At 45.1% G+C, this 23,165-nt stretch overlaps 1 protein-coding gene across 1 annotated transcript in view; it reads right to left on the bottom strand.

Annotated features, from left to right (window-relative positions):
• The window catches only part of brf1b (BRF1 general transcription factor IIIB subunit b), a 516,534-nt gene that overhangs the window by 326,143 nt on the left and 167,226 nt on the right, over positions 1 to 23,165 (bottom strand). The window contains exon 4 of the mRNA XM_072494251.1: positions 3,966 to 3,997. Within this exon, the coding sequence (XP_072350352.1) occupies positions 3,966 to 3,997 (32 nt within the window). The remainder of the gene's footprint in view (positions 1 to 3,965; positions 3,998 to 23,165) is intronic.

The following is a 23,165-nucleotide window of genomic DNA, read 5'->3' on the forward strand; positions in this document are numbered from 1 at the left end:
ACATCATCCCATTTTGGGGCATATACATTCACCAACATACCAACTTACCTTCCAGCGTACCAGTGACTATCACATACCTACGCATGATCCGCCACGACCCTTCGCACAAGAAAGCAAACCCTTTTGTGAATTAAGATCCCCCCACCCTGGCCCTCTATCAAAGGCAGAGAGTGAATCACCTGGCTCACCTAATCCTTTCTGAGTCGGGTCTGACCCCTCAACCGCAGGTGGGTCTCCTGCAAAAGCACCACATTGGCCCTTAAGTTCTTCAAATGACAGAAAACTCTCAAGCGTTTTACCGGGCCCCCCAGACCTCTAATGTTCCAAGTGACTAGTCTGATTGGGGGTCTCCCACTTCACCTCCCCTCCCTCTAAAAGTCAGCCACTTCCATTAAGGAGGATTATCCCTCCTTACTCCAAGTTCCTAGAGTAAAGGCCCACCCAAGATGTCCACCAACTCCATCCAGAAGGTGAGACAAAGAAAAACCCCTGGTCATCGTCTATCCCCCCTCACCCCTCCAACTCAAAAACCTGCAAACTATCTACCAGTGAACAATGCTCCCTCCTCTCCAACCCCTCCCCCCCACCAAACACACTAAGCACATCAAAACTTGTCTGCAGCCCCTCCCCCCACCTCACTCTCGTTCACTAGCTAAGACCTAACTGCCAGTGAGGTACCCTTTGGCCATGTATTGTCCATATTGCTACCTTAACCAATACTCGCGACTAGTTTGGCCCCCTTGTCCCTCCTCCTACAGCATATACACTCCAACACAGAACAATAAACCCCAAATAACCAAAACTATATACACAATAATGAAACATCCCCAAACAATCCCATTAAAGTCCCATTCAAACCCTTTCAATTAAGTCCAAGTCCTCGTTCCTTAACAAAATCCTCCGCCTTCGACATCTCAAAAAAGTGATCTTTTGAGTTATATGTAACTCTCAATCCCTAGACGGGTACCACTCCAAAACGCACTCACTTGTATATAGTGTCGACTTTGCCTTTAAGGACAGACGACTCTTTGTGAGCTCTGCCCCAAAGATGGTGGTAAATTCGGATGCTGCTTCCTTCCCACCTCAGTCCCGGTTTTATTTGGCCCATTTCAAGACTCGCTCCTTCTTCCGGAAGCTGTGAAAACGAACTATCACCGCCCGTGGTGACTCATTCACCTGAGACCTGTGCTGGAGAGTCAGGTGGGCCCTATCCAGTTCAGGGGGGACATCTGTTCATCCACCCTCAAAAACATCGCAAACATCTGGGAACAGTATTTGGTTGGCCTCGGGCCCTCAACCCTCACCGGCCACGATCCTGAGGTTCTGTCTTCTTGACCTCTTCTCCAGGTCCTCGACCTTTGTCCTCAGGACCTTATTCCTCTCCTCCACCATCAGCATCCCGGCTTCCAGAGGGGCAATCTGGCCGCTATGCCGCGACCCCCTTCAGCAACCCTCCATGCTCTTTCACGGCCTCCGAAGTCCTTCCCAACTTCTCTCTGACTGGGCTCAGCGCCTCTTCAATAGACATTTTGAGGGTCTCCATCGCCTCCCTTCCTTGCATTTCAAAGCGTTTACCAAATTGTTTTTGGAACTAGAGTGCCATTCCCCCAGTCAGCGTTTCCACTGTGATAGGAGCTGTCACACTCGCCGAGCTCACCGCCAGCTTCCCTCCTCCCAATGAGCTCCGCACTCTCTCTGGCTCCGGCGAAACACTTCCACTCGTGCCCTTCTTTCCAACAGACTTGTTCGCAGCTTTCAATACCCTTTTATGGAGTACAATTAGATGGGTCAGGTTTATCCATGAATTTCCACTGGGAACAGGCCAAAAGGGACCAAAAAGCAAGGACCTTTGCGGGACTACCTTCTGTGCGACCCTCTCCTACATGCCGCCAGCGGAGGTCCTCTCCTTTGATCGTCTTAAGTACCTCAAATCATGTCATGAAGTTTTATATTCAAGAAACTGAGTCTAGTATAGATAGGGTTGTTGCCATCATTTAATCCTTTTAGAATAATTGTGTTCCGTATAGATAGCAAACTGAATTGCAAGAAAAAGTCAGAAGAACAAATGAATTAAGAGTAGGCCACTCGGCCCCTCGAGCCTGCTCCGCCATTCAATAAGATCAAGGCTGATCTGATTGCAACCTCAACTCCGCATTCCTACCTACCCACGATTCACCCCGTCGATCCAAGAATCCACCCAGCTCTGCTTTAGAGCCATAGAGGTCTACAACACAGAATAGGACCTTCGGCCCATCGCGTCTGCACCAGTCCAAAACAACCACTTAACCACTCTAATCCCATTTTCCAGCACTTGGCCCATTACCTTGTGTGCCTTGGCATCGCAAGTGGACATCTAAATACTTCCTAAATGTTGGGGGTCTCTGCCTCCACCACCCTTTCAGGCAGCGAGTTCCAGACTCCCACCACCATCTGGGTGAAAAGGTTTACCCTCACATCCCCTCTAAACCTCCTGCCCCTCACCTTAAATCCCTGCCCCCTGGTCATTGATCCCGTCACCAAGGGGGAAAGTTTCTTCCTGTCTACTCTATCTCAGATATTTCAGACTCAGACTATCTCAGACTCGCCAACACTAAGGGCATTCAAATGGTCATTGGATAGACATATGGACGATAAGGGAATAGTGCAGATGGGCTTTAGAGTGGTTTCACAGGTTGGCGCAACATCGAGGGCCGAAGGGCCTGTACTGCGCTGTAATGTTCTATGTTCTATGCCCCTCATAATTTTACACCTCAATCATGACCCCCCCATCAGTCTCCTCAGCACCAAAGGAACAAAACCCAGTCAATCCAATCTCACTTCATAACTAAAACTCCCCAGCCCAGGGCACTAATACTGATCCCTGCGGGACTGCACTGGACACAGGCTTCCAGTCAGAAAAACACTCCTTGATCATCACCCTCTGCTTCCTGCCACTCAGCCAATTCTGGATCCAATTTTCAAAATTTCCTTGGATCCCACGGGCTCTTACCTCCGCTATCCGTCTCCCATGTGGGGCCTTAAAAATATTCAAAATCTCTGCTACCACCGCCTTTTAAGAAGAGGGCCAAAGACTCACGGCCGTCCGAGAGAAAACATTTCTTTTTGTCTCTTTTGTTTCATAAATTCAGAGTACCCAATTAATTTTTCCCAATTCAGGGGCAATTTAGCGTGGCCAATGCACCTAACCTGCACATCTTCTGGGTTGTGGGGGTGAAACTCACGCAGACACTAGGAGAATGTACAAACTCCACATGGACAGTGACAACTGCGCCACCGTGCTGCCCGTTTCTCCTCATCTCGGTCTTTATTTTTAAACAATGACCACTAGTTCTGGATTCTCCCACAAGGAAAAACATTCTCGCCACGTCCATCCTATTAAGATCCCTCAGGATCTTATATTACGGGAAATACATGCTCAAACTAGTAAACTGGTAAAACATAACCAGGTATCAAACAGGAGGTTATTCTGACACTAACCATGAATTCACCTGGACACAGGAGCCGGAGGCAAAATTCTCTTGACAGTGCTTAAGAAATAATTGGATTTTACACTTGGGAACTGTAGAGTTGTTTGCATACGGATTATCGAAATGGACCATATGGCCTTCTTTCATCTGAATTCATCTCTTTAGTGACCACTAGCATGAGTTGGTGACCCCAGCAAGATTTAGCATTCCAGGACAGTAGAACATTGGGGGAGGAAGGAAGAGGACAACAGTTTCCTGTGGACACCAGCCACGGTTTGGGGCATATTGCAACAAATAGAGATGTCAAGGAGTGTAGTTTGTAAAAAAAAAAAAAGTCACATATAACCTGCTGCTCACTCACTGTCAGGTTATTTTTGTCCAAATCTAACATAAAAATATGAAGTTGATAGCGTCAGTTAATGCAGACAGGTGCCACAGATTTAATGAAGAAAAAAATCAGGACATGTAAACTATTTTCAGTCAGCGCATTGTACGTACCTGCAATAAGTCACTGAGATCCAATAACATGTCTTGAGGATTTAGTCAAGGAAGATGTAAAGAAAGAAGATGACACAGTCCAGTGACAACGCAATGAGATCAAAATGGAGACACCCAGACAATTCAAACACCAATTGCTCCTTCCAACAAAAGCATAACAATCAATGGTCTGGTGAGCCAGATTTGTTTATTAGTGTGGATAATGGCATATATCTGAGCTGTCAATGTTGGTGATACATCGCAAGAGTGACATTTAGGTTCAGACAGTGACACTGCCTGCAAACCTGTCCGAACACATGGAGCTGTCTATTTGCTTTAAACGCAGAAGGATAGAAACAGGCTGTCCAAGCCCAAATAGTCCATGTACATATTTATCCAATAGCCTTAAGCAAATTTAGCCACGCTGCTCCTGTATCCCTTCTTCCCCCAATCCAATCGAACCTTGAATGTAGACACTTTCTACCTGAAACTGAATTCAACATCCTCTCGAGTCTGAAGCTTCCTGTTCTACACTTCTGACAATCTTGTGTCAGCATATCCCATATGGGGTCCTCCTCAACTGTTAAGACAGTCTGTTTATCTACTTTCTCCCACACCTCCATAATAAGTATTTCTGTCATATTGCCCTGCAATCTGCGTTGGTCTAACTAAAAACTGTCCCAATTTTTTCAAGTCTTTCTTTGTATATTTATTCTTCCTTCAGTGCTGCACACTATTTTAAGAGTGACACGCGTTTAAAACAGGTCATATTTTGAAAATCGGGGAAGAAATCTTCAGAGACTGAGTGTCTGAAGCAGTGCTGCACAGCTCCATCACTGTAAACATAACTCCTTGCTGTTTCTGAATGAAAACAGGCTTCTGTTCCCGTACCGTCCTTCACCCGCCATCGACTCCTACACTCGGGACAAATCGACACAGATTGCAGATAAATCAGTTCTATGTTTAACAGGAGTGCTCTGTACTTGCCTTTGTGAGGAACAAGAGCCACTCTGTGCTATGTTTACTCTCAAGTACGGTGGGCGAATCAGACAGAAAACCAGAAACAGCACTGCAATTCGATCACATTTCCTCCCTCTCTCCTGTTGAAGGTTGACTCTTTGCTGGGGTACAGCTAACAGCTGCTCAATGCTCCCTCAGAACTCACCCGCGGGGTCAGCATTTGCACATCAAACTCAGCAGTGAATGCCACGATATTTGACCACAGTGGTATCACAGCCCGTTTACGCCAGATACCCACTGATGTGCACTTTCAGCGGAAAGCATTGGGCAAAGGACTGGAGTCCTGTCTAATTTGAGGGCTGTTATTTCACCAATATTTTTTGGAAGGCGGGAAATAAGCCTGGAACTTGGCTCCCGACCTCCCTGAAAGAGGATGGGGAGAAAAGAGTAATGAAGAGGGGAGGGGGAAAAAAAACCCAACCCGGTGTCCTGCTCCAAATTGGTGGTCAAGGTCAGAATTAGGTTCAAGCTGCTGTGGCTGAATAGCTGGCCAGTATTTGGCATCTAAATTACAACAGTGAACACACTACCCAAAATGCTTCATTGGCTGAAAATCACTTTGTTCATCCTGAAATGGTGAACAGTACTATAGAAATTAATGTCTTTCTTTCTTTCATCTGGGCTCGTGGGGAGTAACCAAGGGACTACAGGGTGCCCATGCAAGCAAAGAAAAGCCCCGCAAGAAGTTAATGCTTTCAGGAAGAGAGGGAGTGGGGAGTAGGGGTTAGAAAATACTTGGCTTTGTGTCATGTTTATAGAAATGTGCAAGTATCATTAATTACTTCTTTCTTGAATGGATGTGAATCCACAATCCCACTGACATTTATTTCAGCAGATACTTCAAAAAAACTCAATACATTAAAAAAAAGGAGTGGGGTAATATAAAAAGACTTGTAGACTCCCTTGAAAAAAATTGCTTTTCAGAAGCTTTGCCAACTTGAAATCTCTTTGATAATTCCTGAGGTGCTTTTCATGTCACTGCACAAGAACTGAAGTCTTTGGTTTCCCCAGAAAGCGGACGACTCGTTATTAGACAGAAGAGCGTACTTCACTCATCCCAACACAACTGAGCGGCCACACCTGTGCAGTGGGCTGTTAACAGCCAGCACCAGATGGCCCAGCTCACCCAAGGAGCTTTTAATATACAATATATTTAAAGCACAGAATTTACCGTTCAACGTAAAGTGTCAGTCAGCACCAAGATCGGTCAATATGCCAAGAAAAAACGAAGCCGAGGGAGTAAAGAATTTGCAGGGATATAGCACATTATGCTTTTTACAGCGACCCACAGCCCATCGTGACGATTAAACTCATTCATTTTCTATGGAGGTGAATGTCTACCTTACTCATTGGTCTTAATTGATTGAGGGGCAAGTGCTGGTTAGAACGTGAGAACTCCCTTGGTTCTGTGAATAGCACTGTGGGATCTTTTACATCTGCCCCCAACAGGTCTCTGTGGTGTCAAATTCAAGTATCATCGAAAGGTGGCACCTCCAACAGTGTAGCACTCCTTCATTACTGCACCGGAGTCAGCCCACACCATGCGCTCAATCTGCGGATTGGAGCTTGAGTCAGCATCTTCTGGCTCAGAAGAGAATAAGTGGGGGCGGCACGGTGGTTAGCAATGTTGGGTTTGATCCCGGCCCTGGGTCACTGTCCGTGCGGAGTTTGCACATTCTCCCAATGTCTGCGTGGGTTTCACCCCCACAACCCAAAGATGTGCAGGGTAGGTGAACTGGCCACGCTAAATTGCCCCTTAATTGGAAAAAAAATAATTGGGTTCTCTAAATTTACTTTAAAAAAAAGAAGAGAATATGTGGCATCAACTGAGCCAAATGGACAAAAGAGAGTAGTCCTCACCTCTGGAACAGTATACCAGGAGAAAGCTAGCACCCTCGAGTGGAAAAGGAGAAAAAAAGACATAAGAATACAGTTTTGTTTTACATTGGCACTGCTATAAAATCTGCCAGATACCGAGAGGATGAGACAATCTGACAGACAATGTTCTTGCTCTTCTGCCTCAGCTAATCTGATTTTACACTGGAGCTAGTTTTAATTTGGACATTCACAGTACTAAATTCAACTCCTTATCTCAGGAGGAGAGACACAGACCTTTGGAATCAATGAACCTGTGGTTCTGCCGAAGGGTTTTGCAGCGCAAGGCAGCATGAAATGGTGTCCTGGAATCGGAATTAAAATGAGCAGTTGTATCCAGAGAGCAACAGGGCAGCTTCACCAGTCCAAATCATGCTCTCCACTGTAGCTTTGCATTCTAAACTGCAAATTCATTGATGAGATTAACCTAATGGCTTCCATTTGTTCAAGCTCCATAACCACAATCACCAGGATTCCAAGCAGTGATAACAGGCTTCATCAAGCTTAAAATAGCCCAAATCTTAAAACTTCAAAACACACCGGAGAATTAAAGGAAAAGAGGCCACAAGACTGAGTTGGGCTATCATTCAAGTAGGAGCAGAATAAACCAACCATTTAAACCTAAACAACTATCCCACTACAGATACTTACTGGTGGGAAATTATACCTGATTGGAGTGTTATGTGATCTGCCGTATTGCTCCTGACAAACGGAAGACAGCAACCAGTCAATCCAAATGGGCAGCATGTTTGCAGTGGCTGTTATGTAGCATTCCCATCTGACTCACCGAGAGTTGTGGGTGCAAGTACCTCTCTTAAAGACACGAGCACAAAATTTAGGCCGACACTTACAGTGTGGCACTGAGGGACGGCTGCAATGTGGAAGCTGCTAGCTGGCAGATTACACGTTAAACCAAGAGCCTGCTGTTGAAGATGCCATGGCCTCTACTGGAATAAGGAAGCTCTCCCCCAAGTATTGACTAATATCAAACAGCATCATTAAAAATAATGGATTTGTTCATTATCACATTGCTGTGCGTTGCATCTTGCCGTGCACAAATTATCTGCCACGGTTCCTATCTTACAACAGTGTTTGCTCTTGAGAAGTTGCTATAAAGCACTTTGGGACATCCTAAAGCTGTGAAGGGTGCACTGTAAATGCGAGTTTTCTCTTTTCTTCCTTTTTAAAAAATGAATTTCGATTATCCATAATCGAAATGAATTTTTGATTATGCCTCACATCCCAGAAAATAATTTAAAAAACATTGTTTCCTGGAGCACGCTTGATAACCATAGGAAATTGGGAAAGGTCTAAAGATCTTGGTATCAGTTACAATTTTTCTGCCTTCTTCATTCCCTTCCCCAGAAATTCCGGGTATCATGGTTGGGGACGGTTGTGTTGTGGTTTCACAGTTTAATGGGTGGGGTGAGTGCTGATGGACCCAATAATTTTACTTTTGTTGCTGTGCCCCTCAATTGAGCACAAGTTCATTGTTTGTGTATGTTATATAAGAATAGGGAGACCTGCTGTGTGCTGCAAGCAGTAATTTTATTTTGGTGTTAATTGTATTGGGATTAATACGACAGGTCATTGAAGACATGAACATTCATCCAAGTGTGGTTTTTGCTGATCACTACAATTTTCTCATTACTTTCTGCATCCTAACTAAAAGCAGATTCAGCTGGACCTCCCAATGACCCCAACACTGCCTTGTGTAATCCCAAAAGTCCCAAGTCTTGTGTCTCATTAACTGCTCTCAGCCCCAGGACACTGAAGGCAACCAGAGTATTCTAAGGCTAGTTGAGACTCGCTAAACGCCGTGTCCCTCGCTGGAGGCTGTACAAGTATGTCAGTTCCTGGAAAGTGAATAGGGTGAATAAAGAATTGGAATTGGCTGTGAATAGGTCATAAACATTCACATATGGAGAATGGATATGCGCATGAGGTTTTAAACAGAAGCCAGTACCTGTACAAAACTTCCATGCGAGGAGAAAGAAAAATGATTAATTCTCCATTTTAAATTTCTGGTAACGCTGACCCTTACTGATTTTCTTCTGGGTTTTATGTTCATAAACCTCCAAATTAGGTCACAGCCTTCGAACAACTCCCTATTCTTATATAACATACACAAACACATGCAGTGGGTTTGATTCTGCTTGTTCCTGGCCACAGAGTGATTGCAGCACAGGAGGCCATTCCACCCATCGAGTCTATCCCAGCTTTGCGTGGAGCAATGAAACTAGTTCCATTTCCCCACTCTGTAGACTTGCAAGTGTATTTCCCTCAAGTGCCTACCAAGTTTCCTTTTGAAAACACGGATTAACACCGAGAACCTGGGTTCGATCCCGGCCCTGGGTCACTGTCTGTGTGGAGTTCTTCCCATGTCTGCATGGGTCGCACTCCCACAACCCAAAGATGTGCAGGCTAGGTGGATTGGCCACGCTAAATTGCCCCTTAATTGGGAAAAAATAAATTGGGTACTCTAAATTTATAAACAGAAAAAAAAAGAAACCATTGATTAACACCTCTTCCACCACCCTTGTGGGTAGCATGTTCCAGGACATGACTACTCACCGTGTAAAACAGTGCTTCCCCTTTCCCTCTCCACCTCTTGCCCCAAACTTTAAATCCATATCCCCTTAGCCTTGTACCATTGGCTAATGGACTCAACATAAAAACAGGAGATGAGTTAGTGACTGTGCTATGGAGGAGCAATGTTTTTGAGGCCTAGAGTGTGGGACACCACCAGGTTAACAGCTGGAGAGAACAACAAACAAGAACAAAGAAAAGTACAGCACGGGAACAGGTCCTTCGGCCCTCCAAGCCTGCGCGACCATGCTGCCCGTCTAACCTTCTGCACTTCTGGGGACCGTATCCCTCTATTCCCATCCTTTCATGTATTTGTCAAGATGCCCGTTAAACGTGACTATCGTCCCTGCTTCCACCACCTCCTCCGGCAGCGGGTTCCAGGCACCCACTACTCTCTGTGTAAAAAAACTTCCCTAGCACATCAAACCTATGTCCTCTAAAGACAGGGGACAGAAGTCAGGACAAATCAGATAGTAGTGATTAGGAATGTCAAGTTTAAGCATTTAACAGACTTGAGGAAAGCATAGACTGTAGGAGGGGAGGTATTCCCCAGTTTGTGGTCCTGGAGGAGGAGAAAAATAGGAAATGTTCAACGAGAAACAATTTATTGGAGAAAGCACAGAGAGGAAGAACTTGTAAAATGGGGTATTCAAAATTTCAGAGGAACAAAAGGGAAAAAGCTCAATGAAGAGCCAATCGCAGTGACATTTACATTGAAATGAATGAGCATCTATTGCATAGCAAGTTTTCTTTCATAAACAAATTGGTTTGTGACAGTCAACTATCACACCTGTGGGGCGATTGCTGCAAGATTACTGGCATGTAATCTAGTGGGGATTACTTGCACAGAATGATTGTTTAGAATAAGGTTGGGTAGAGAAGTTTCTGCAGCAATGTTACATTTCTAATAATGTACAAACTGAACCAAATTACATGTTGTACAGTTCAATCCATTCTAAAGGACTGCGACCAAAAGAAACTTCAATGTGCAGCAAACAAAAATTAAATCATTTCTCCATCCTTATCTACTAAATTCAATGCACTTAATGAAATAATAGTTAACTCCTGGACAACCACTAACATTCATACTGAAACTACACTGACTTTTCATTCCGTGTGATTGCCATACAATCCAGGATGGGTTTTGGTTCAATTCCTGGTTTGTCTTGTTCAAAAACTTTGCTCTTGTGCTAGCGGGAAGGGGATGGGTGGTGAAACTGCAAGGTCGTACTTAATGCCCACCCACAGTTGGGTGGCAGTAAACCTTCTTGAACCACTACAGATACTGCAATGTCGTTTAGGGCAAAAAAAAGTTCCAAAGCGGTGCACCTTGGGAAAAAGAGAAGAAGAAAAAGAGACAGCGAGAGGTGGGAACTTAGAGAAAAATTGCTCAACACATCATACATTTGGTACTTAACAAGCACTTCGACTTAGCTGAGCACCAACAGAAAGATACCTCACAAGCCCTTCAAATGTAGGGGTAAGTAGGAATGAGAACAAAACTAGAATTTAAACTTCTATGCCAGATTTAACAGAAAGGGAAAGTTATGGTGATAGCCAGATAACAGAGACAATGGCAAGTAGGCCATGTTGATAAACATGAGGGAGATGCTACAGAACAGAGCTCCAGAAAGCAAAACACACTGACCCATGGACTAGCCACCAAAGATTCAATAACTCGAGCCAGAAGTCAAAAGCTCAGTGTCAGAAGGGTGGAGAGATAGGAATAAATGAAATTACAATAGGATGGCAGGATTTGGAAATTAAGGTACCTCAAGTTAATGGTGTTTGGGGAGGATGGTTTCAATGTGGGCATGGTCTATGCTGTTCTGAATGAGGTGTAATTATTTCAGGAAGAAGCAATGAGACTAGCTAGGAACAGCATTAGAAAAGTTAAGCCATGAGGTGATAAACATGGAATTAAACACTGGGTTTTGGAAAAGACATGAATAGAAAGAGGCCATCTTGGAGGTAGAAGAGAGCAGTTTTAGTGGTTAGAACAGACGGGACAGAGGTACCCGAGCTTGAAATTCAGCATATGCTTACATTTTGCAACCAGTGACTTAAATATGAGGGGCCAGCTGGGGAGAGTGTGTCAAAATCAAAGACAAGTTGCTACTGGTCAGAGCCTTGGAGGTGGCTTCAGTTTAGCAACATTTAGCCAGAAGAAACTTTTCCTCAACCAAGTCTTAATGTCAGAAATTAAGCTTTCAAGTAGATTTTGGTTGATGGAGCCAGGTTTCATTTGTGCATATCCAGAAACCCCAAGCTTCTGGGTGATACTTCTGAGGTGTTCAATTTCAGCAACAAGTACTTAAGACACAACTTTACTGGACAGGAAGGTAAGAGGGAAATGACACAATATCTGTATTCAAAACAAATGAGGATATCCCAATTGATCACCTCAGTTGCATTTGTTATTCCCTCCTCCATATTCAAGTGCGCATGTGTCAACAAACCTCCAGTCTCTAAACTCGAAAGATCACAGACATTGCTCTTGAATGGATGGTGAAATTAGGTAGCAGGGAAGTGGTGCACGGTGAAACTGGAAATCTGGCAGTTTCTCTGCTGCAAGGTACAATAAAGGTTAAGCATCCAACATCACAGTGGGTAGAGTGTACCATCCACGGCAGTTAAAGAAACAGCACAACTTCGACTGCATACCTGGGGGAGACAGTCACATTGTGGTAATACCACTGGACAATTAATCCAGAGACCCAGATCAATGCACTGGGGACATGGGTTCAAATCCCATCGTAACAGCTGTTAGAATTTAAATTCAATTCACAACAATCTGGAATTGAAAGCTAGTCTCATCAGTTACCATAAAAACTCGCCTGGTTCATTTCCTTTCGGGAAGGGAATCTGCCAACCTTTCCCAGTATGGTTTACACCAGGCGGCACGGTAGCACAGTGGTTAGCACTGTTGCTTCACAGCGCCAGGGACCCCGGTTCGATTCCCGGCTTGGGTCACTGTCTGTGCGGAGTCTGCACGTTCTCCCCGTGTCTGCGTGGGTTTCCTCCGGTTTCCTCCCACAAGTCCCGAAAGACGTGCTGGTCGGGTGAATTGGACATTCTAAATTCTCCGTGTACCTGAACAGACGCCGGAATGTGGCGACTAGGGGATTTTCACAGTAACTTCAACGCAGTGTTAATGTAAGCCTACTTGTGACAATAAAGATTATTATTCTGACACGAGACTGCAGATCCACAATAATGTGGCTGGTTCTTAACTGCCCTCTGAAATGGCCTCGCAAGCCACTCAGTTCAAGGGCAATTAGGCATGGGCAACAGATGTTGGGCTCATTAGCGAATTGTACGCAGAACAATACTTTTCACTGGATCTCGGTACACGTGACAATACACAGATCCAAACCAAACCCCAGGAATATCTTTTTCTCGTGTGTAGCAAGCTCCTATGAATAGCAATGCAAGACACCAATCAATCTACTTTCAGTGATGGATGATGAGGGCAGCACGGTAGCACAACGGTTAGCACAACTGCTTCACAGCTCCAGGGTCCCAGGTTCGATTCCCGCTTGGGTCACTGACTATGTGGAGTCTGCATGTTCTCCCCGTGTCTGCGTGGGTTTCCTCCGGGTGCTCCGGTTTCCTCCCAGTCCAAAGATGTGCAGGTTAGGTGGATTGGCCATGATAAATTGCCCTTAGTGTCCAAAAAGGTTAGGTGGGGTTACTGGGTTACGGGGATAGGGTGGAGGTGTGGGCTTAAGTGGGGTGATCTTTCCAAAGGCCTGTTCAGACTTGATGGGCCGAATGGCCTCCTTCAGCACTGCAAATTCTATGATTCTATGAGAGGGGCACATTGAACAGAAACTGACAGAATGCCCCAGTTCTTCTTCAAATATTGACACTTAATCCTCAACATATACCAGCATGAGTTGTATTGGGATTAGCAAGTGTTCACAGTAGTGGTCACTATGCAGTGAATGCTCTGGCATGTACAACATTTATATTCTCTGCTCATGTTCCTGCTAGCCACTGTTCAGTGGTCAAACTCTCGCCTCGAGTCAGAAGGTTGTGGGTTCACGTCCCACTCCATAGATCGGGTGGATAGGAAGGAACTTTTCCCCTTAGCAGCGGGGTCAATAACCATGGGGCACAGATTTACGGTCATGGGCAGGAGGCTTAGAGGGGATGTGAGGAAAATCCTTTTCACCCAGAGGGTGGTTGGAGTCTGGAACTCGCTGCCTGAAAGGGTGGTAGAGGCGGGAACGCCCACGACATTTAAGTAGTATTTAGAGGAGCACCAGAAATCCATAGCGTACAATAATAATAATAATCGCTTATTGTCACAAGTAGGCTTCAATGAAGTTACTGTGAAAAGCCCCTAGTCGCCACATTCCGGCGCCTGTTCGGGGAGGCCGGTACGGGAATTGAACCGTGCTGCTGGCATTGTTCTGCATTGCAATCCAGCTATTTAGCCCACTGTGCTAAACCAGCTCCTAAGGCTACGGACCAAGTGCTGGACATGGAATTAACATAAAAAGGTGCTTGATGGCGAGTGCGGATACTTTGAGCCGAAGAGCCTCTTTCCATGCTGTAAAAACTCGATGACTCCAGGAATCGAGTTTGAAATCTAGGATGGCTGTCCTGTGCTCGACTGGGGAAATGCTGCAGGGTATGAGGTACCATTGTTTAAATGCGGTGTTAAACAAAGACCCGCAGTTCTCCCTCAGGCGGATGCAAAAGTCCCAACAACGCTATTTAGAAGAACAGTAGGAAAGATGCTTCTCTCTCTGGGACCCAAGTCAGGATTTATTCCTCAACCCAGATCACTGAAAGAAAACAAAATATAAAATGAAAATACTGGAAATATTCAACAGGTCTGGCAGCATCTGTGGAGAGTGAAAGAGAGTTAACATTTGAGATCTGCGCCCTTTTGTCAGGAAACTGGAAAAAAAAACGTGATCAGGTCACTGTCACATTGCTCTTTATGGGACCTTGCTGTGTACAGATTGTCAACATGTCTTCTACATTAGCCCAGCGACGACACTCCCAAAGAGACTTTATTGGCTGTGAAGTGCTTTTGTACACCCTGAGGTTGTGAGTTCATATATACGCCCAAGTGGCTTCTTTTGAAGACCCTGCAGAGTTGCTGGGGCCCAGTGATCCATACCCCAGCATTGGGTCAGCATCTGCAGGAGTGGAAGAGAGAAGATTGCCAAAATAAACCCTTCAGCGTCAGTGTAGACAACACAGTCACAAGCACCATGTGTGTGCATTCTGAATCATCAGCTCGACAGTGAGAATTAGCTGCAGGCAGATGATGCTGTGTAGAGGCTGCTACCAAGGCAGCCTTGTTCCTTCCAGACACCGGATCGGAAAATAGATTCATTTTTTAAAGAAAATCAAAATCGCAGGATATTTGTTAGCAGGGCATTTGATATTTGAATGTTATTTTAAAATGCTGCCCTGCACATATTGAGTTACCGTTTTACAGACACCCAGGTTATCTCACCTGAGCAAATGGTTGGAGATAAGAGTTAGTGAATAATAATAATCTTTATTGTCACAAGAAGGCTTACATTAACACTGCATTGAAGTTACTATGAAAAGCCCCTAGTCGTCACATTCCGGCCCCTGTTTGGGTTCACAGAGAGAGAATTCAGAATGTCCAATTCACCTAACAGCATGTCTTTCGGGACTTGTGGGAGGAAACCGGAGCACCCGGAGGAAACCCACGCAGACACAGGGAGAACGTGTAGACTCCGCACAGTGACCCAAGCCAGGAATTGAACCTGGCTCCCTGCCGCTGTGAAGCAGCAATGCTAACCACTGTGCTACCGTGCAGTAACATGAGTGCAGCACGGCCACACAGACACCATCCACATATAATCACTGTTCAGTAGAAATGGCACAAGGATAGCTCTGGAGAAATCTAGCCCTCCCTGACCCCGAGGCTAATTGCAATTGTCCCCACTGGTGCACCAGTAGGTAGAATAGTTAACTCAGCATTCAGGATCAAACTTGGCCCTTTGGACTGCATGTTTCCATTACCCATTAAGAAACAAAGATCTGGGTCTTTTTTTTAAAATTACAACCTGAGGACAGGGGAATGAGAGAGAAAGGAATAACATCCCCAGCATTTGTTTTACAGAATCTCCTTCTCCCAAAGCACTTTCAATATTTATCGACAGTTAGCTATCTGAAAGCTGTCCACTATCAACTTCGCTCCACCTTGCAACAAATCCCCTCAAAACAGCACTGCTGATATAAGGAGCAGGAGAGGGAAAGTGAAGTGGTATCCCTCCTCCACTCCAGGGTGGAAATAGTATACACTTAAGTGGGCTGTGCATCTCCCAGTTAACTTTTATGTAGTTGCAATTGTGCCCAGGTGCTACCGCAGGCCAGAACTATGCTCTGATCCAAAAGTAGCTACCAATTGCAAAATAACACAATATTAAAGAATGAGAGCGATATCCAGGCGTCAAAAAGGACAGAATACAGAAACTACTTGCATTTATAAAGGGCCTTTGATAGTGCTCCAATAAAGTCTTGTGATGTTCCACTATGCTAAACAAAATCTGACATTGAGCCACTTGAGAAGATATTAGGATGTGTCCAAAGGTTTGGTAGCAGCGTCTTAAAGGAGGAAAGGAAGATGGAACAATTCAGGGAGAGAATTCCAGAGGTTAGGGCCCAGGCAACAATGAAGCAATGCGAACATGCAAAACTGGTTAAGCATCAACAGCAGAAACTGTGGAGGATGTGAAACAGAAGCCAATCCAGCAAGCTGAGGCAGTTCTTACAAAGCTGCAGGCCTAGCCAGATACTGAAGAGGGATGAGACATGTACATACCAGCAAGGCCCGAGTTGGCTCCCAGAGGATTTGGGGTCTGGAAAATATCAGACACAACCTGAACTCATGCTTTCAAGTGCCTAAGATATTCGCTAACCTATCATCAAGCTCAGGAATCTCCAAAAGCACATTGCCTCCAATTCTACACCACTGGAGTTTCTGTTTTCCAGGTAGACAGTGAATACTCTCCTGTGCTCTCTTTGTTTGCCCAAGAAGGATATGGTGATGCTGGAAGAATGTGTTGATGGGGTTAGAGGTAGAATGGGAGGAAGCTCATGTGGAACATAAACACTGATGAGGTGCTGTTGGGCCAAATGGCCAGTTTACTTCCAAAGTTTAAAATTGGGCAGGAGCAAAGTTCAGGAATCTCCAACAGGGTATATAGCAGACACTCGTTCAGGAAAGAAGAGAACCAACAATAAATTATGAATGTCCAAATGAATAGAACCTAAGTACTGTAGCATTTAGGAGGCATTAAATCACTAACTTGCTTAAAAATTCATACTTGGAGGCAAACGTTCCTTCCTGTATCACAATGGTTTTGTAATGGCTGTACATTAGCCACTCTATTCACATTCGATGAGTAGCAGATACCATTGTTCTGCTAATACAAGGTGCTAATGGTTTGATGTGCACAATGTCAGTATAATGATAGTATAATGCATACTATTCTTCTAGTTAAGAAGTATCAATGTTAAAACCAGTACTTCCTTCCAAATGAGAGGGGCAGGTGTGGGGGAAGCTGGATCTAACTGCTGCTGAAATCCTCACCTCCACAACTCGACTACTGTTTTTTTCCCTTTTTTTAAAATTTAGAGTACCCAATTCATTCTTTCCAATTAAGGGGCAATTTAGCGTGTCCAATCCACCTAGCCTGCACATCTTTGGGTTGTGGGAGCAAAACCCACACAAACACGGGGAGAATGTTCAAACTCCACATGGACAGTGACCCAGAGCCGGGATCGAACCCGGGACCTCGGCGGTGTGAGGCAGCAGTGCTAACCACTGCGCCACCGTGCTGCCCCGACTATTGTTTTTTAAAATAAATTTAGAGTACCCAATTAATTTTTTTCCTATTAAGGGGCAATTTAGCATGGGCAATCCACCTAACTTGCACATCTTTTGGGTTGTGGGGGTGAAACCCACGCAGACACGGGGAGAATGTGCAAACTCCGCATGGACAGTGAACCAGGGCCGGTTTCCAACCCGGGTCCTCAGCGCCGCAATCCCGGTGCTAACCACTGTGCCACGTGCCGCCCCAGAACTCGACCATTGTAATGAAAAACAAAAAGCATTGGAAAAAACGCAACAGGTCTGACAGCATCTGTGGAGATAACAACAGAGGTTTTTTAAAAAGAAATTTAGAGTACGCAATTCATTTTTTCCAATTAAGGGACAATTTAGTGTGGCCAATCCACCTACCCTGCACATCTTTGGGTTGTGGGGGTGAAACCCACGCAGACACGGGGAGAATGTGCAAACTCCACACGGACAGGGACCCAGAGCCGGGATCGAACCTGGGACCTCGGCACCGTGAGGCAGCAGCACTGCACCACCGTGCTGCCCTCGAGAGAACAACAGAGGTAACATTTCGAGTCCAATACGACTTCTGAACTGGAGAGAGAGACAGAAATGTAATGGATTTTCTGCTGTCGAAAAAGCAGGAGGGGAGGGTCATGCTGGTCTGAACAGTCATAAACCTCAGCTCACCCAAAACTCAGTGGTTTGTATTCCAACCCACACTGCTCGCTACCCATTGCTATCCTCACTGATCTACCCAGTGTCAATATCAATGCCACACAGCCATGCAGAGCTGGACTTGCCAATATCAAGTTGCCTTTCCACTGGTGTGGGTGGAGTGTTTGTGGCACCAGTACCTCAGGTGCAGCCAGACGGAACTCCAACACAACCTACTCTGGGCCTCGCACATCCCCCACTCCCAGCAAGACAAGTCTTTGGACGTTGGAAACCTTTTGGGTTTGCTATTTTCCCTTCCCACCTCTTCTTAATTCTTCTTCAGCCATTGAATTGCCTTGGGATAATTTGTTAATTAAATAGCAAAAATTCAAATCCAGTACTACACTAGGCTGGTTTAGCACAGTGGGCTAAATAGCTGGCTTGTAAAGCAGAACAAGGCCAGCAGCACGGGCTCAATTCCCGTACCAGCCTCCCCAAACAGGTGCCGGAATGTGGCGACTAGGGGCTTTTCACAGTAACTTCATTGAAGCCTACTTGTGACAATAAGCGATTTTCATTTCAGTTTATTATTGGGTTAAACAGTTAAATTTCCTCCCAAATCAAAAGTGTGTGAATTCCCCCGCAGGTGTAATTGGGTGGTGCTGCGATCAAACCAGAGGGCCAGAAGTTAACATAAGCAGTCTTCCCAAACTCTATATTTGTTCTTTCTGAGAATCCATCAATCCGGAATGAGAAGTAGAGATTCAGTATAGTAGAGGGACACTCATGGGTGTGGTTCTTGTACTATTTGCTGGAACTAGCCCAAGTAGAATAAAGGAACACAGTGTATTTTCCCCCCCCAGAGCTATTTCTCTTGTACACAGGATTAGGTATCACAACAGGGTGCAACCATAGACAACGATAACAAGGAGGTGTCTCATTGGTATGACACTGGTGGCGACTGCTAAATGGACCAATACCAAAAAACAAACTCCACCCGTGTAAACTGTCCAAAGGCAGACAAAATGAAATCAGTGAACTCTCGGGCACCTCACGTGTTCCTTTAAATTCCTGCGAAGCAAACGCCTCCCAATGGCTTTGTCATTAAAATTCACAGTCGCACAAAAACAGAGCACTCCCAGCTCATGTCCGTTCCGGAGTCGGCGGTGAATTAGGTGACCATGGGCAGGATAACAAAGGAGCCACCTGAGAAGTTACGTTGAGTGGGTGAGCATCAAACAATGGAAGGTCATTGCTGTGATGCTACACAGCCGAACAGCTAATTTACGCTCACCATCTGGGCTCATAACCTTAAACTAGAATGCGGCTGACATACAAGAGGGGTAGCTGCCATTATCCAGACCATAAGGGGGCAGAATCATCAGGAGGAAAAATAGGGGAAACAATTAATTGACGAGAACAGTGAATGAATTGAAAACGAAAAAGGCTTGCATTTATATAGCGCTTTTCATGACCACCTGATGTCTCAAAGTACTTTATACAGGGTAGCCACTGCAATGTAGAATTAAATGAAGCCAATTTACACACAACAAGCTCCCACAAACAGCAATGGAATAATGACAGATAATCTGTTTTTAGTGATGTTGATAGAGGGAAAATATCAGTCATCCAGAGCATTTGGGATAACTTCCCGGCTCTTCTTTGATATAGTGCCACGAGGTCTTTTACATCCACTGGAGATAGACAGAGGGAGCTGGAAGCACCAATAGAACTGGGAGAGGTCATGGATAGCACCAACTCCATGCAAGCGGGGAAGTCTCCGGGACCTGATGGGTTCCTGACGGACTTCTACAAAACATTTGCGTTGGCTCTCGCTCGGTACCTGCGGGAGACTCACTAGCGAGGGGCACCCTGCCTCCCACACGAACACAGGCCACCATATTGCTGGCACCCTAAAAAGACAAAGACCCAACAGGGTGTAGATCATTCAGACCCATTTCGCTCAATACTCACAAAAATCCTGGCCAAGAGACTGGAGAAATGAAATGGAAATCGCTTATTGTTACAAGTAGGCTTCAATGAAGTAACTGTGAAAAGCCCCTAGTCGCCACATTCCGGCACCTGTTCGGGGAGGCTGGTACGGGAATCGAACCGTGCTGCTGGCCTGCCTTGGTCTGCTTTAACAGCCAGCGATTTAGCCCAGTGAGCTAAACCAGCCCCTGAAAATGAAATGAAAATCGCTTATTGTCACAAGTAGGCTTCAAATGAAGTTACTGTGAAAAGCCCCTAGTCGCCACATTCCGGCGCCTGTTCGGGGAGACTGTTACGGGAACGTGTGTGTGTGGGGGGGGGGGGGGGCGGGGAGATCCCTAAAACAACACTGCAAAGGAGAAAGAAGCAGCATGGGGGGCCTGGCACTCCCAAACTTGCAATACTGCACTTTGGACATAGCTAGAGTTTGTTGAGGGTGGGAAGGCAGGAGGAGTGTGTTGGCAGAGAAATACATATTAGGGTTTTAGGGCCCGAGGGATTGAGGCAGACAATGTTACGGAGTGAGAGTAAGGAATAACGCTGAGGGTTAATTGTATGTGGATTGAAGCTCAACTCAGGGTCAAGATTGTGCACGGTCTAGTTCAGCTGAAGTATGTCCCTGGTGAAGGCCAAGAATTAAAATCAAACAGAAGAAAAATTCCGTAATTTAAGATTTGCACGAATAAAATGAATTAAGCTCATGAGAAGCAAAATTAAGATGGTAGGATACTTTCACTTCATACGGAAATGCCCTGAATGCTGGGGCTTTTGAGGTGCAAGCAGGTTGAATCTTACACACAAATGCTGAAATATCCAGCACTCTTTCCCTGTAACAGATTCAGTAATCTGATACCCAGTCAGGCAAGGTGGCGGCGATACGTCAGAGCACTACCAATGATTAACCAGGAGCCTGACTCATTATTGTAACTTGCAGCTTTCCAGCAAAAACTTACATTTATTGGATGCATTTAGCACAGTGAGAGGCCCGACAGTGCTTCGCAGGAGCCTAATCAGAAAAAAATTGTCACTGTACCAAAATTAGGGCAGGTGACCAAACACTAATTAGAACAACAGACATCCGGGAGTGAGTTACAGGGTGGAATGCAATCAAGAGGTTCAGGGACTTTGTATATATTTGGAGTGAGTTAATCTAAACATCACATCGGAATTATGCAAGTTGCACTGAACTGGTTTAGCAATCAACTGAAGGTGGAGTTTGCGCATTCTTTCTGTGTCTGCACCCAAAAAGATGTGTAGGGTAGGTGGGTTGGCCACGCTAAATTGCCCCTTAAGTGGAAAAAAAATTGGGTACTCTTCAAATTTTTATTTTTTTTAAATTCAGAAACCACAGGTTGAGCAAGAAACCTGTGCTCTGTTCAGTGTTGTGTTATGTTATTGCGAGTAACATAAGCTGACACTTGATGTAGGCTCTGCTGAAAGATGCTCCAGACTCGGAGGTACGTTTAACGTATTTATTGAACGATTAACAATGCTCTTAAATGAGTTTGACACTCTACTAATCTGCCTCTAGTAACTCAGTCTATTCTGCTAACTGTACAGCTTGCTCTCGACCATGTGCTAGGGTGTGATGTTGCTGATAATCAACACTGTCTTGCTGTCTTGGTTTCTGCCGGTGGAAGAGGCACAGCCGGATGCCTTGTCCTTTTTATATGGGTCGTGTAGTGCCCCCTTGTGGTAATGCCACCTCTGGGTGTCCTGATTACCCATTGGTTGTGTCCTGTTCTAATGACCCATTGGTTGCGTGTCTGCATGTCATGACATCTCTGGTGCTCCCTCTAGTGGTTACTTAGTTGTAGTGTAGTTACATTAACCCCTTGTGTATATACAGTGATGCATACCACTACATCCCCCCTTTTTTCATGTTACATATTTTCTGTACTTTGTTAAAGAAAATTGTAGAAAACAGGTAGATGAATGATGACATGTACAAGTTGTGATGATATTGATGATTATACAATACCAATTAATATCCATGAGTCCAATCTTATGAATTTGTATGGCTGAGTTGCTTTCTTCTTCTGTTGTTGAAGTGGTGATGTTGATGTTGTCATTTCTTTGTGAACGTCGTCAGTGTTCTTGTGTTTAAGTAACCAAGAAGTCTTCATGAGGTGTTCGAATTGTCTGATTTAGTCTTTTTTTTATGCTTGTGGTAGCGATTCTGTATGTCATCTTTCTTGAAAGCTGGTTTGCTTGTTTGTAGTGGAGCAAACGTGAATTGGTGAGATTCGGTGTCATGCCGTGGTATGTCTGCACTCTTGCCATTGTTTTGAGCTGTGTTGTTACATTGTCCTTCATGTGCAGAGTTGTACCATGTCGTACAAGTTGTTGTTTTATTATTGTTGTTTTTGTCATGCTTGTCACGCTCAATGACTGTTCCGTGTGGATAATTCGAGTCATTCTCAAAGTTACTTGTGTCAGTGTCCTTTGTGGTATCCGATGCTTCATTGAGCGTTTCCTCTTGAGGGTTGTGAGAATGACCTGATGTGGCATTGATCTTGGTGACATCACTCCCTTGTGGTTGATGTGATTCCTCTTTGATTCCTTGGTGCTCCTCTGGAGACATTTCTGGTTCACTTGAATCATCATTGGTTTCTTGATACTCCTCGTCTGGAGTCAAAAGCTTCAAGATTTCATTTTCTTGTGGATAGGCTCGAGTGGATGAGGTTTCAATTGACGTGGTCTCACTGGACTCAAGAGTAGTTTCACTTTGGTTGTTGCGTGCCTCTGTACATACGAGCTGAGATCTGTCAGTCTCGCTGTGATCTTGCACATCTTGTATGGGAATTGTGATTTCTTCGTCACTTGTCTCATATACCGTGGGTAGACATTGTGTCTTCTTGTTGATTAAATGAGGTGGGTAGACTTTCATAGCTGGTTGCTCAGATAAGGTTGATAGACCTTTATGGTCTTGTTCATGCATGGACTTCGCTATGGAGTCTTGAGTTTCTTCCATTGTGGAGTCTGTCAACGAGCTCTCTGTGGAGTCTTTCATTGCTCTGTGTGGAGTCATGCAGTGGTCTCACTGTGGAGTCTTTCATCACTCTCTGTGGAGTCGGGGTCTCTTCGTGGTGCGTGGACCACTGGCTTGGCGTCAGGCCGCAGTAGAATCCTGTACTCGTACGGAAGTGCGCCCATCCCGGGACATCTGGGTACTGGGTCAGGGTGTCGTCGATGCTGGCCTGAGGATCCGGATGAGACAGCGTCATGGTGTAGACCCGTCGGATGAG

The sequence above is a fragment of the Scyliorhinus torazame genome, chromosome 2 (genome assembly GCF_047496885.1).
Source record: "Scyliorhinus torazame isolate Kashiwa2021f chromosome 2, sScyTor2.1, whole genome shotgun sequence".
NCBI classification, from domain to species: Eukaryota; Metazoa; Chordata; class Chondrichthyes; order Carcharhiniformes; family Scyliorhinidae; genus Scyliorhinus; species Scyliorhinus torazame.